General features: G+C 41.3%; 1 protein-coding gene across 1 annotated transcript in view; it reads right to left on the minus strand.

Moving 5' to 3' along the window:
• Positions 1-1,066: 1,066 nt before the first annotated feature.
• The window catches only part of GALNT8 (polypeptide N-acetylgalactosaminyltransferase 8), a 30,193-nt gene continuing 16,575 nt past the window's right edge, over positions 1,067-14,684 (minus strand). Inside the window, exons 5-11 of the mRNA XM_009288531.2 lie at positions 13,752-13,949; positions 10,042-10,156; positions 6,912-7,097; positions 5,173-5,310; positions 4,241-4,336; positions 3,490-3,657; positions 1,067-1,246 (exon numbers count right to left, since the gene is read on the minus strand). Coding sequence (XP_009286806.1) covers positions 1,067-1,246; positions 3,490-3,657; positions 4,241-4,336; positions 5,173-5,310; positions 6,912-7,097; positions 10,042-10,156; positions 13,752-13,949 — 1,081 coding nt within the window. The remainder of the gene's footprint in view (positions 1,247-3,489; positions 3,658-4,240; positions 4,337-5,172; positions 5,311-6,911; positions 7,098-10,041; positions 10,157-13,751; positions 13,950-14,684) is intronic.

A 14,684-nucleotide genomic window follows, 5' to 3' on the forward strand; every position in this document is an offset into this window, starting at 1 on the left:
CCTGAGCCACGTGTTGATCAGGTGTGTTTTCCTGTTCCTTTCAGTATCCTTCCCTGCCACTGTAGGGATAGAGGAAAACAATATATATATATATATATATAGTTTGATATAGATATATATATAGAGAGAGATATATATAGTGTCAATGAGTTTATTTTACAGGAGTTCCCTTTAACAAATAAGCATAAGTCTTAGGAGTGATTACTCTAAGAAGTAGGACAGCAAGTTCCACCTAACCCTATTTCTACAAGAACTCATATCGTGTCTACCGGGAAGTTGCCTCCCATTAGCAACTCATGCCATATTTTACTCAGTTTCTCCGACAGACATGTGCTACTGCGTTGGCCTTGTATTAGTTTGTGAAAACCACTGAGTTGAATCCCCTTGTTTCCAAGGGGACTTTATCCATGCTGTCAGCTGGCTAGCACAAACTAATCTCATGTAGGTAAACATAAAACAGCCTTAGTGTGGCACACTGCTGAATCTAATAAACTTCACTGAGAAACTGAATTATGTTTAGGCAATTTATAGGGACAGAAGAACAAGGGTGTATTTCATTTCACCCACTAGCATAAGCACATCTTGACAAGAAGTTTTGCGTTATCTATATGACACAAGACAAGAAAAATGGTCCAATTCAGCCTGAGATAAACTCTGTGTACAAGAGAAAGTCAGACCCACTTTCGTTTCTTCTGAATTTTCATATCTAACCAAAATGCCAAAGTTAGAAAATTAGAGACCTTACATGGGTCTTTCATTAATGAGCAGATAGGCACTTCTAAAGGACAACATAAGGAACTCAGGTGCGTTGAAACACTCTTAGGTGTAACTGCTTCTTTCTGGTCGTAACAAAAGAGAGCAAAGACAATCCCCCTCCTAACTGAGGAAACTCAGGGGGGTGATGCCCCAAGAATGCAATGAGATGAACTTGCACCCTTGTGTGAATAGCTCATAGCTCCTGCGATAACTAATACATCATAAAATCCCGTGTAAACAAACTCTTGAAATCATTGCTTCCACTGCTGTGTTATGAACATAGCAGTTTTCAAGGAAAAATGTCCTCTAGTCAATGCTTTGAGTACTGTGTCTTCTGTTCCAGGTCTTTCGTCTTTCCCCAGTCCTTAACTGTGTGTTGGATATTCCACCTTTGTCCTGTGCAGGTCCGCATTACAAGTCTGTATGAAACTGGATTTTCTGCTGTGATTTCGAGGCATCTTTTAGTGCTCCTGTTGATTACGGCTGATCCCTACAAAAGGAAAGGAAATATGAGAGAAGCTGAGGGCTTATAAATTTAGTGCTCAGTCAGGAAGCAACTCTTTTGGCCTCTACAAGTGTGTCTGAGAAACACTAGTAGGTCACAGACCTGAAAGAAAAATGTTGTGTTTTCCTCAGGCTAATGACGCATGACGGCTTATGGAACTCTCCAAGGCATATTAAAATATATTTAGAGGTTTATTTTGTGTCTGTTTTGTTGGAGTTGGGGGAGAGGGGGAGTCATGTTTGTTTTTTGTGGGGTGTTCGGGGGTTTTTTTACAGTTCAAAAAATCATTTTAGTAAATTTTAATACTGCATCCTGTTTTGAAAGAAGAGAGTTAATGACAGGTAAGAGAATATTGATCTCTTATCTTTAAGTCAATATTTCAGTACCAACTATTGTGAATGGGGTGGGCTGTGATTAAGTCAACTCAACACGCTGGAAATGGGCTCCAGAACAAACAGGATCTTAAACAACTCCTTCAGGCAGCTAGTTGTTTCACTATGATAATGCTCAATGCACATAAGGAACTGAAGGTTTACTTTTAAGGTGGGTCTAAATCTTCCAGAAACACACCTGCAACTTCTTCTAAGTTTTGTAGTTACAGACGAGACTAAAGATAAAGGAAATCCCATGTTAGCAGAAGTTCTGCAGACCACGTAGGTCTGTATTATTTGGTGCACATCACTGAAACCTTTGTCTTTCACCAGTTCAACTCCTCTGTTCTCTACCACTCTCTCACAAGATTTGTCTCCTGCTTACTTTTTCACTGAGGGATACAGTAAGCAAGCCCACACAGTACACACAAAATTAATTAATTATTAATTACATAAAGCTAATAAGGTTTGAACTGCCTGAGAGGGGAGAAGCTGCATGGCTTCCTTTCCCACCTCTCCCTCCATCATTATCGCTGCTGCCTGTTTATGCTGCCCCAACAGAGGGGCAGTATCTGTCTTAGAATACCTGACTAAGCTAGTATTATCATATTCTGTATTCAGAGGCACTGAATACAGAATATGAAAGTATCACTTGGGATCTTAAGCATGTCAGCATCGGCTGTCATAAATCCTGCACAAATGGAGACAAGTGAACATGGCGTGAAGGCTCTAATCGGCAGCTGTAACCTGAGCTCTGAAAGGATGAACCTAGCCTGATCTCCAACAAGGATTTTCATGCTCGGACACTGGTACAGAAGATGGTACCAGAGAGTGAGCAGGACAAGGCATCAGCCCGCTTTTTCCCTAAGACCAACAGGTCCCATGAGGAGGCTGAGAAGAGAGATGGTGGACAGTGCAGAGAGTTCACAATGTATAGTCAGACCATCAAAAGCCAGAGCCACCTGGGCTTGCACATTCCCTGCCCATTAGCTGAACTGTGATAACTGAGCAAGTGAGTGTTTTTAGTTGGCCCAGCTAAAAATTAAAAGACTTAAACCGTTAAGTAAAAGGCTTAAACCAGCTGATTCCACCAAGACTGACAGACAGTTGGAGGACAAATAAGCGGCTATGGTTCAGACAACAAGTGAGAACTGGTTAAATTCTGGCAACTCAGTCAGCTTCAGTTGTGTGACCATCTCCTTGTGTTTAACATCACACACCCCTGAAGACTCAATCAGCTTCACCGTAGCTCTTGCAGTGGCACCTGCAAGTCTTGAAATTGAGGCAACGTTATTCAGAAGCAAACTGCTTTGCAAGGAAAGTGTCTAAGGATTCATTATAATGGGAAATTATTATTATTGAAATATGGGGATATAGAAATCCACCTACGAGTTCACAAGTATAGTCAGACCATCAAAAGCCAGAGCCACCTGGGCTTGCACATTCCCTGCCCATTAGCTGAACTGTGATAACTGAGCAAGTGAGTGTTTTTAGTTGGCCCAGCTAAAAATTAAAAGACTTAAACCGTTAAGTAAAAGGCTTAAACCAGCTGATTCCACCAAGACTGACAGACAGTTGGAGGACAAATAAGCGGCTATGGTTCAGACAACAAGTGAGAACTGGTTAAATTCTGGCAACTCAGTCAGCTTCAGTTGTGTGACCATCTCCTTGTGTTTAACATCACACACCCCTGAAGACTCAATCAGCTTCACCGTAGCTCTTGCAGTGGCACCTGCAAGTCTTGAAATTGAGGCAACGTTATTCAGAAGCAAACTGCTTTGCAAGGAAAGTGTCTAAGGATTCATTATAATGGGAAATTATTATTATTGAAATATGGGGATATAGAAATCCACCTACCTGCTTAAAATCCCAGTGCAAATTCAGGCCTTTATTCACAGCTGTGTCACATTGCTCTAAAACTGGCAGGTCCCCATCCCCAGGGTCTGTTAGGCATCTATCAACTGTATTCCATCGGGCACGTAAACCTCCTACATACATTTCTCCAGTGCTGTGATATAAGATGTGCTGAAAGGGAAGGTGACACCACTGTCAGTGAACTAAGATACCAGGGAAATCTCATCAGCAAATGATAGCAAACCGTTCCAAAACTGATACTGAGAGGTATCAGCTGTATAGCACCAGCATTCACTGATCTCTCAGTAATTAAACCAAGATGAATTTAACCCTATACAACACCTTTCTGCTTTCCAGTGAAAAAAAGCAAGATGCTTACAATTGAATGGTAACCCTTAGCTTCCCTCCTACTGAGAGGACAGGCAGTGAGGTGTGAGGAAGAGCTCCACCTCTCTCCCATTCTTCCCACTGATCTATTAATCAACAAGGTCAATCAGTATCAACTTGAGGTCTCACAATTTTTTGGCAAGGCTAAACCAAAAGCCTTGGTTTAATGCACTTAGATCTCCACGGGAACCTGCTCTGCTGCCAGTTGCACTGGGGAGCAGAATTTAATGAAATAAAGGTTAATATTCCCCTTTAGATAGCACAGAGATAATAGTTTTGAAGCGCTTATTTCATGGCCCTGTGGAGGCTTGAAAGGAACAGTTAGCAACAGCTCATATGTGAAGATCTGACCAGTTGCTTGCGTTACCTGTGGTGAGTATGCATGACAGGGATACATAATTGGTGTGTTTCCAGGGACAGGGCCTTGATCAATACAGATGTCTTCTTTCAATGTGTTTTTCATCTGCAGAATAAAACAGGAAATTTACTGTGAGGAGCAGCAATCCTGTTTTCAACTCCTCGCCGCTAATTTTAGAAACCTACCTGAGAGCAAGGCTAGTTTACTCAGAGCTCTGCATTGAATCCTGAAGTGGAAGATACAATATGGGTTTAGAAAAGAAATCTCAGATTACCTTTGTAGAAATGATTCATCACAGCAAAAATCAAAAGCAAATCTAAGGTCCTTCAAAGACTCATCAACATCGTGCCATGTAGCACCATGTAAGAAGTCACCAGGCAACTCCAAACAGGTGAGTATCACTGCCCAGTTCTAGCAAGCTATGCAAGCTTGGGTCTAGAAAATGCCTACCTATATTAAGAAGCCACTGCAGCCTGGATGATTAGTTTTCTCTTTCGCAAACAGTGGCCTGACTTCCAATGCATTACATGCTATCTTGATTCATGTCTGCATGCTTTCCAAATTATCCTGCTAATCTCTGCAGAAAAAATCCATATATTCCATTGAAAAATTCAGGCCCTTACAAGAAGACACTGATGCGTTCTTGTTGATCAATAGATGAGTTTTGCATGCAGTAAAAAAATGCATGTTAAGCACTTTCCCAAACTACTGTTGTGCTGCCATCAGTACATACACAATAACCACAGTTTAGAAATTCTAGATTGATGACTAGTATGAAAAAGCCTTTAGAAAGCTTCAGTGTCTAGAAAGACATGTAAAAGTCTTTTTAAAGTTTCTAGGAAAACATATCATAATCAGCAAAACAGTGTTCACAACAATTCTTCATAACAGTAGAGCTAATTAGTTGTTCCATATTTCAAATAAACAGACTCAATACTTACTGTTCCATAGCCAACAATGTTGGGAAGAACTATTAAATTGGGGTAAATGTTTTTTATGTACCAGTCAAAGCTTTTACAGTTCAGTTTTTTCCTTAGCTCTTTTCTGGAAGAAACATCTCCAAAGTCTATTCCAGGATTCTGCAAGAACAACATATTTCAGAACATTAAGGTGGTCTGAGAAACTAGGGAAAATACAGACTTATTTCTCCATATTGTCTATTCATAACATAAAAAATACCTTTAAAAGTTCATTAAAAAAAAAAACCTCTGTATTTTTTAAACTTCAGAATTTCAGAACATGTTTGCCTAGAGGCACCAATGAATTACTGAAAAACTAACTTTATGTTATGACTTCATAAATATAAAGAATATCGAAGTTACATATGGCTAGGGAGTAGTTTTCATACTGACAAACAAAATCTAGCTCAAAGTGAAAAATAGGACAGAACTTGTTAACAACCATAGCTTGATCAATGATCTGTTGACTGTGACACTCATCTCATATGGGAGCAATCAAGATTCAAACTATTGTTTCCAAGACTATGTAACTTCTTATGCAAAGTGGAACGGCTCCAGCAGGAAAGTTTGACGGGAATCAGTCCAACAGGAGCTTACACCCTGTCTTTAAGCAGTTCTGTAAAATGTAGTCTGTGACCTGAATAAGTTAGGTTAGGAATTTCAAATAGACTTGTACATCCCGGAGAAAAGGGGTCATTGAAGGTGAAGAAGTTTTATGCAAGTTTCGTTCAGTGCTAAAACTGATACTTGCGTTCCTACCAATGGATTAGTTTTTGATGAGTAGCATTTTCAGATGAAAAATTCCAAATATTTACAGTAAAAGTTAATTAATGGGGAAGGAAAGAGGATTCTTCTGAAGTTTTAATTCATGTTATATCACTATACATTTTAATTTGTTTCCTTAATATCTATTCAAGAAAACACAAGGAGGTGGGAGGCTATTCTTTCTTTGTTAAAGATTCATAAATCCACTGAAGTGCAGGCTGGAAAAATTCATACAGGTTTTTTTTTATTAACTGAAATTATCAATACTCAAACCCTGGTCTTGACACTTCCAGTATCTTCAACAGTTTCTGCTGGAGAAAAGTTAAAACCATATTCAGAAGTCCTGAAGTCAATCAAAAGGGAAGAAAAACCCTGTAATTTAAAGGATTTAGATTATTATTATCAAAGTTCTTAATTTTCTGGTATTACCATTTTTCATCCTTCCAAGGATGCTATAAGTCTTTCCCCTTTTTCTTCCAGGAAAACAAAAGCAGAACTTTGGGCTACAGAGAGGAGAGCTCACTTAATAAAAGTTGTTATGTATGTGATGAAGAGCAATTGAATTCTCTATTTAAAGTTCAATTTTGCTCATTTAAAAGATATTCAGGGACACCCAGATCACTAGACACATGCTCTTTCATGCAAAACTATGAATATTCCAGGTAAAATATGCCCTACTTTCCCTAAAAAAGTTAAAATACATGTTAAACAATTTCATTTTATATTCTTTAAGCTAGGCATCAGCTCTTGGTCTAAGCCTAAGAGAAACATGTCTATGATCATGGCTCTTGGATGCCATCCATATCAATAATTATTAACATATCAATATTAATAATTTTTTTTTTCCACAGTGATTCTTATAACCACACTATGCCTCTTTTTGTGTGACCACATGCTCTTATTTGACCACTTTTAGACTTTGGATTCCAATTTGAAACACAGAGAAACACTGCCACCTCAATTGGAAGATTCCATGCAAAGTAGACCATGTACTTGTATTCATCCATCCACACTTCAGCTACCCGCAAGGCATTGCGTTTCACCATGATGCTCAAGTCTGGCAAGTAAGGCTTGTGAGCTCTTTCCAAATGAGCAATTCTTGAACAGGGCAGCACTTCTACTTTACCTCCACACTGCCAGGCCTAGGTCAAGAAGAAAGAATTTGAGGTGAAGTTGCCTATTTATTCAAACTCTGCACTTTTTGTTAAAGTGCTCCCATTTCTGCTCCCCCCCACTCCTTCACCAGATGAACTGGCAGGCCTTCAACATTCAAAGCTCTATTTCCTGGCTTGAGTGAATGAAAGGAATTTTTCAATACCTTTCATTTCTACTGTGTGTAGCCCTATCACAGATTCAGGAGAGTAAAGGCATGTTCTTTCTTCTTTTTCTTTGCCATCACCATTAACAAAACTACTCACCAGTAGTGACTACTACACACCAGTGCCTTGTGTGACAAGGCACTCAGATCAATTGGCATAGATGCTCTAAGACAAACTGGTACATACCTCCAACTGATCTCCCTAGGAGCTAGACTGCTAAATACTGTGGTGGTTATGGGCCTGAATCGTTCAGAAGCAGTGACATTGCCCGGGACGTGCCAAGAGCAAAACTGGTCCTGCAAAATCCTACACACTAGGGAGAATTCAAGAGAAAGAAAAAATCCAGTGGATTCCTGGAAAATATCTACATGGAATTCAGAGGGATACCTAAGCAGGCCACAACCAATGCTTCAAAAGTACCGAAGGTCCAGGACAAACACACCCATCCTGACTACACGTAAACCAATATAAGTGTGGAAGCTTTTCAAAAGGCAAGCAGCTATGCAGAACTGAACTCAAGCTGGCAAGTCCACATGGCACTGCACAATGCAGATTTATTGTGCTAGTTTAGGTATCACCACACAATGCTCCACTGAAGGAAGTGCTATAGACTTCCTTCACATCTTCACATTACATTTTCCAGGGCTGGCAGCTGGCTAAGGAAAAACGTAAGAGACTGCTTGCTTGCTAACCAAGCATATTTGACACAAGAAACTCTCAGGGTGCAAATAAACAGAGATCTTTAATACTATTTTTACAGTCAATTTTCAGAGCAGCTTTGTGTCTTAACTGAACTGATTCTCCATTGTTTTCACCTCCAGCATTTGTGTAAATGACTACAGGCATACATTGCCTCCACTGTGAATGGTGCAGGGCAATAAAGTGTAAATGTATTTTCAAGCAACAGAACTGAAATATTAATTCACTGAAATTAATACACAACCTGCCTCATGTGACGTGAGGTGATGACATGTGACATTTCAATCTCACAGACAGAATCTGAAGCATGGGGTCTTTGGCCATGTCCACCACGAGTAATGGAGAAATGTGCTGACATCTCCAATATAGTATCAACCCAAGTTAGTACATCCACGTGACTCAGTGTGGTGCCTCACACACAGGGGCTTTGTTTAACATAGGATTTAGCATGTTTGGAAGACTGTTGCTATATTTCCTCTTGATGGTCTCTTCTACAAATCAAAAAAACTCATTTAGGCCTATCTCTGCTATAATGTCACACATTGCAGGAACTCTGTTTGTTCTCTTTCCTTTCCTTCAGAGTCTTCAATTGCTCCACATCTTTCCTCATGTATGGTCCCAGAACTCAAAACACAACTCCAGAAGAGAACTTAGCAGTAGAAGAGAAGGATCATCAATGCCATCCTTTCCCATCCAGATGCATGGCCATGTTGATCTATACAAAGTCTGTTACTCCCAGTTCTTTTCTAGCTGGATGTTCCCCAACCTGCACCTCTGTTTCTCCTTCCTCATGTTTCTCCTAATTACTGCTGTTTTTCTTCTTTGCACAAAGCATGCTACCCTGTTATAGAAAAAAAAAAAACTAGACTTGTTTGACATGGTTTGTTCAGGCAAATGTATATTGTCTGTATTATCTTTTATGTGGTTACTAATAGATACCAGAATAAAAAAGAAAAAGTTGTAAGAACATGAGAAAATGCCCATGCTGGACCAACAGTCCATCTAGCCTAATATTCTGTATCCCGCAGTGACTGCAAACTTATTCCTGGGGAAGATTAAGAACAAGACAAGTACATATGTTACCTCTCACAGCCCCCAATTATTTTCAGGTCAGGGGACTTTCTGCATATTCCCGTGATTCACTTTTGTTTATTAACTCTGAGTAGGTTTTTCTTACATAACTGTTCAGTCTCCCCATGAATGGCTGCAAGTTTTTAAGACCCACAATACTCTTTGGAAGGAGCTCTGCTCCTGGTCTGTTGGTCTGGTCTGCTACTGGAAGAATGCAGTACCTCCTCCTCATGTTTATTTTGAAACGCGTTACTAACTTCTTTCAAAGTCCCCTAGTTTTCATATTTACAGAGAAAGAGAATAATCAAACCCTTTTTTCCTAGACATTTAAGTCTTGCTAACAGGTTTATAATTCTCACGTCCTACCATCTTTTCTCTTCTTTATAGAGATAAGCGCTGTATTCATTTTTTTTCTTCTCAGGTCTTCTTGAATATCTCCAACTACCATTACTTTTAAAAAATACTCATCAATAGAATTTTTAGTGTTTTCACATGTTCCCTAATAACTGAGGACACTCCAGATAAAACTATTCTGGAAAAAAAAAAAAAAGCCTCCATTCTTGATTTGAAGACATCCAAAGTTGAAGAACACATTACTTTCTAGGGCAGACAGCCCTGTTTCTGGTTTTGTTTTGGGGTTTTTTTTCCTAATACATAACTTCATTTAACTTGATCTTATCTTATTCTTCTGCCGAGCCAAGAGACGTATACCTTAAATTTGTGCAGAGAACCGCATCTTGCAAGATTCAGTATTTCCTCACTGAACTAGGATTTTGTGTCAGGAGTCAAAATCCTTAAGAAATATCAACAAAAGCCTCCTGATGAGCCTTAAACACTTTTAGAAATCTATCACTTCCCTTTGGTACCCCAAATAAAACAGAATTGTTCTGAAATATTAACCCATGCTTTGGACAACAACCAGTGGCCTGAGTGCTTTCAAAAAAATCACATACTAATTTTCACTGTCTTTCAGAAAAATATGAAAAAATAGGCTTACCCTCAGGCCAAGTTCCACATTTTCTCCTCCATATATGTGCATTCCACCATCCAGTACACCAATCTCACCCAGAAATTTCCTATCTGCAGCAAGAATCCCCATTATAGATGGGCTCCTGGAGAACCAAACAAGCAAAATTAGAAAGAAGCAACAACGATGGAAATAAAGTAAAGTCAATTAGCCATCAATCACCTCTTGAACTTCCAGTTATATTCAAGAGAGAGTAACAGATTTAATTCAGAACAACACATGGATCAACATTAAAGAATCCAGAATACAGCAAATAAACTTGATCAATGGTCTAAAAAGTATGTTCTAATATTTTTTAAAGAATTATATCTATTTTGAGAGGAGATGTAACAATAATTTTCACATATTTAAAACCAGAAGAAAGAAATCAGATTAAACTGCAGCAAGGAAGAATTAGGTTGGACATTATGAAATATTACCTAAAATTAAGGAAACTTAAACACTAAAGCCTGTTGCCAAGGGGGATTGTGGAATCACTGTCAGTTGAGGTTTTGAAAGAGAGATGAGATGATTGCCTGGCAGGACCAATTCCACTGTAGATGAATCCATCCTAGAGGCAGGGGAAAGGGGACTGAAAGAGGATTTGGTGCTGTGCTGAGTTTGGCTGGGGTAGAGTTAATTTTCTTCATAGTAGCTCATATGGGGCTATGTTTTGGATTTGCGCTGGAAACAGTGTTGATAACACAGGGATGTTTGCGTTACTGCTGAGCAGTGCTTACACACAGTCAAGGCCTTTTCTGCTTCTCACCCCACCCCACCAGCGAATAGGCTGGGGGTGCACAAGAAGCTGGGAGGGGACACAGCCAGGAGAGCTGACCCAAATTGACCAAAGGAATGTTCCATACCACATGACATCATGCTCAGCATATAAAGCTGGGGGAAGAAGAAAGAAGAGGCGGACATTCGGAGTGATGGCGTTTGTCTTCGCAAGTAACCGTTACGCGTGATGGAGCCCTGCTTTCCTGGAGATGGCTGAACACCTGCCTGCCCATGGGAAGCAGTGAATGAATTCTTTGTTTTGCTTTGCTTGCGTGCACGGCTTCTGCTTTACCTATTAAACTGTCTTTATCTCAACCCATGAGTTTTCTCACTTTTACCCTTCTGATTCTCTCCCCCATTCCACTGCGGGGGGAGTGAGCGAGCGGCTGTGTGGTGCTTAGTTGCTGGCTGGGGTTAAACCACAACAGGTGCTCTTTTGATATCCCCATTCTCTACGATCAAACCCACTTCTATTTTCTCTGGTCTAAGAATTGTGGACACCCCCCCTGAAATATTCTTTAAGCTACATTTGGCTTGCTTTCATTCCATTCTCCTGCTTGAACTTTTAATGCTCACTGTATAATGTTTTTAATACATACAGGTCCCAGTTTCACCCATAGTTCCTTATCTAGGTATCTGTGCAGCCTTATCTCCAATGCTTGGCTACCAGCTGTAGTAGTATACGAATGAAGAAATCTGCCATCTCATCTGACAAACACAGTACATTATTTTCAAATATTTTCATGGTGCCTTTCCTCCTCAAGGTCTACATAGTAAATTTTAAAGCCCTTTATATAAATAACTATAGTGGATTAACCTTGGCTGGCTGCCACCAGGTGCCCATGAAGCCACTCTCTCATTCCCCTTCTGAGCAACACAGAGGAAGATGAAAAAGCTCATGGGTCAAGATAAGGATAGGGACGTCATTCACCAGTTACCATCACCAGCAAAATAGACTCAACTTGGGGAAAACTAATTTAATTTATTGCCAATTTAAAATAAAGGAGGATAGTGAGAGAGACAAAACCAAAACTAAACCACCTTCCCTCCATCCCCCCTTCTTTCCAGGTTCAACTTCGCTCCTGACTCTTCTACCTCCTCCCCCTACCCTGAGCAGGGCATGGGGATGGAAAATGGGGGTTCTAGTCAGTTCATAACACTTCATCTCTGCCACTCTTTCTTCCTCACACTTTTCCGCTGCTCCAGTGTGGGGTCCTCCCATGGGATACAGTCCTTCATGATCTGCTCCAACATGGGTCCTTCCCATGGGCTACAGTTCTTCAAGAACTGCTCCAGAATGGGTCCTTTTCCACGGAGTACAGTTCTTCAGAAGAAGACTGCTCCAGCATGGGTCCCACACAGGCTGCAGTTCTTGCCAGAAAACATGCTCCTGCCTGAGCATTTCTCCACGAGCTATGGCTCCTGCCAGGAGCCTGCTCCAGTGTGGGCTCTCCACAGGTTGTATCTTCCTTCAGGGCATATCCACCTCCTCTGGTGTGGGGTCCTCCATGGGCTGTCATGTGGATATCTGCTCCAGCATGGTCTTCCATGGGCTGCTGTGTGTATATCTGCTCTGGCATGGTCCTCCACAGGCTGCTGTGTGGATATCTGGCCAGCATGGTCCTCCACACACTGCAGGGGGGCAACCTGCTTCACCATGGTCTTCTCCATGGGCTGCAGGGGAATCTCTGCTCCGGTGCCTGGAGCACCTCCTCCACCTCCTTCTTCACCATGGTCTGCTCCATGGGCTGCAGGGGAATCTCTGCTCCGGTGCCTGGAGCACCTCCTCCACCTCCTTCTTCACTGAACTCAGTGTCTGTAGGGCTGTTTCTCTTAGATTTCTTCCTCATTCCTCTCACTCACAGCTGCTGCGCAGCATTTTTTACCCTATCTTAAAGAGATTATTGCTGAGGCACCACCAGCGTTGCTGATTGGCTCAGCTTTAGCCAGCACCATGTCCATTTTGGAGCCAGCTGGAACTGGCTGTGTCCAACATGGGGGCAGCCCCTCACCTCTTCTCACAGAAGCCATCCCTGCAGCCTCCCCCACTACCAAAACCTTGCCATGTAAACCCAATAAAATAAGATAGGACTAGAAAAACCTGATTACTATATCTTATCTCTTGTTAGGTTTTTTTTGTTTGATAGAGCGTTATTAATTGCTAAGGACAGGCAACAACATCTGACATCCTTGTAGAACACGGAAACAAATGGGTTTATATATTCAGCATGAGATGGCTGCTGGTATCATAGTACCAGCAACCATCTTGTGTTGAATATATAAACTAATCCGAGCAGTTAAAGAAGGCATCAGGAACAGAAGCAAATATATTGGATCCTAAGCCTAGCAGTAAGGGGTCACTTTAGGTATAACAGCTGTGTGTATCATGTTCGTGTCTTTTTCTTGCTTTTGTGTGATACACAAGTGATAAGGGTTGAAAAAGGCTGCCCAAGATTACTGTAATCATATGTCACTCCGACATCTCCAAAGAAAGAACTGCACAACTTGAATCCATGTGAGTCCTCACAGCTCAGACATGCAATTGTCCAGCAAAGTTGTGAGATTCACTCCATATTGTTGGGCAAGCATGGAGAGGGGCCACAATTCACGTTGTACAGTCAATAAATATTGCTACCACACTCCTAGCTAAGGAACACAAGACAGAAAAATCAATGACTCGGGGGTCGCCTGAAAATCTGACAGCAGGATCAGCACAGGGCAGATTCTGTAATACAACCCTGCAACTGGTGTACTGAGATTTTCAGGGCTGCTAAAGAACACACACTTCCAAACCAACTATCTAGATACAATGTGCTTCGTAGATATCTCTCCCACCACCTATGAAACATCTTCTTCCCTCTGCTAGCTCTATGTTGGATATCATGTATCTTGGTTCACTCTCAAATGCTATTCATACTTACCGGACTGGAGCTGTTTCATCTTTCAGAGCATACCATTCAGCTGGTAAAGGTTCATAAAGGCACCAGAGTGCCCAGTCAAATCCATCTGCAGCCACTGAATACTGAAGAAGCTCCAAGTCATCAAAACGAATATTGTCAAATACCGGTGATATTATAACAGTGTGATCTTCTTTTAGTCGAGACAAAATAGGTTCAGCCCTACCAAAATCAACAAACAGAGTCTATTCAGCTTGAAAAAGTGGAAATCTAGTGAACAGTACTGAACTTTACCACCTGTTTCTAAAACTGGGTTAGCTACTTTATGTAAATCATTGACTTTGGCCTCTACAAAAAGTTATATGCCAGTCTTGGAGTGCTAGTAACACAAATTGCTAATGCCATGGCACAATTCTCCCTTCCACTAGGCTGCTTCTGCATTTTGACTCTCACTAAACTAATTGTAAGTTCCACGCTTAACTTGCTGGGTTTATTGCTACCTGGGTCTGCTTCCTACAGGCTCTAGAGAGTCTTCACTATCTGCATAAAGTGACAAGAAGGGAAAAGGAAAGGAAGGAAGCCCTGAGGGGTGCTGTAAGCCCTGAGGTCGATCATTCACCATCTTTCCTCTGTGCCTTGATGGCATGGCTCCTGTATGAGGGAAAGGGTGTGACTGATCAACGACCCCTATGATGAAAGAAGGCTCAGAGAAGATAGGCAAGGATGATGCCTTACTTCTTGGTGAAGTAAGGAGGGGGGGCAGCAAAACCACAACCATGGACTTCCGGAGGGCGGACTTTGGCCTGTTCAGGACGCTGGTTGAGAGAGTCCCTTGGGAGACGGTCCTGAAGGGCAAAGGGGTCCAGGAAGGCTGGACGATCTTCAAGAAGGAAGTCTTAAAGGCGCAGGAGCAGGATGTCCCCATACGCCATAAGAAGAACGGGTGGGGAAGACGAC

The sequence above is a fragment of the Aptenodytes forsteri genome, unplaced genomic scaffold, assembly GCF_000699145.1.
Source record: "Aptenodytes forsteri isolate BGI_AS27 unplaced genomic scaffold, ASM69914v1 Scaffold73, whole genome shotgun sequence".
NCBI classification, from domain to species: domain Eukaryota; kingdom Metazoa; phylum Chordata; class Aves; order Sphenisciformes; family Spheniscidae; genus Aptenodytes; species Aptenodytes forsteri.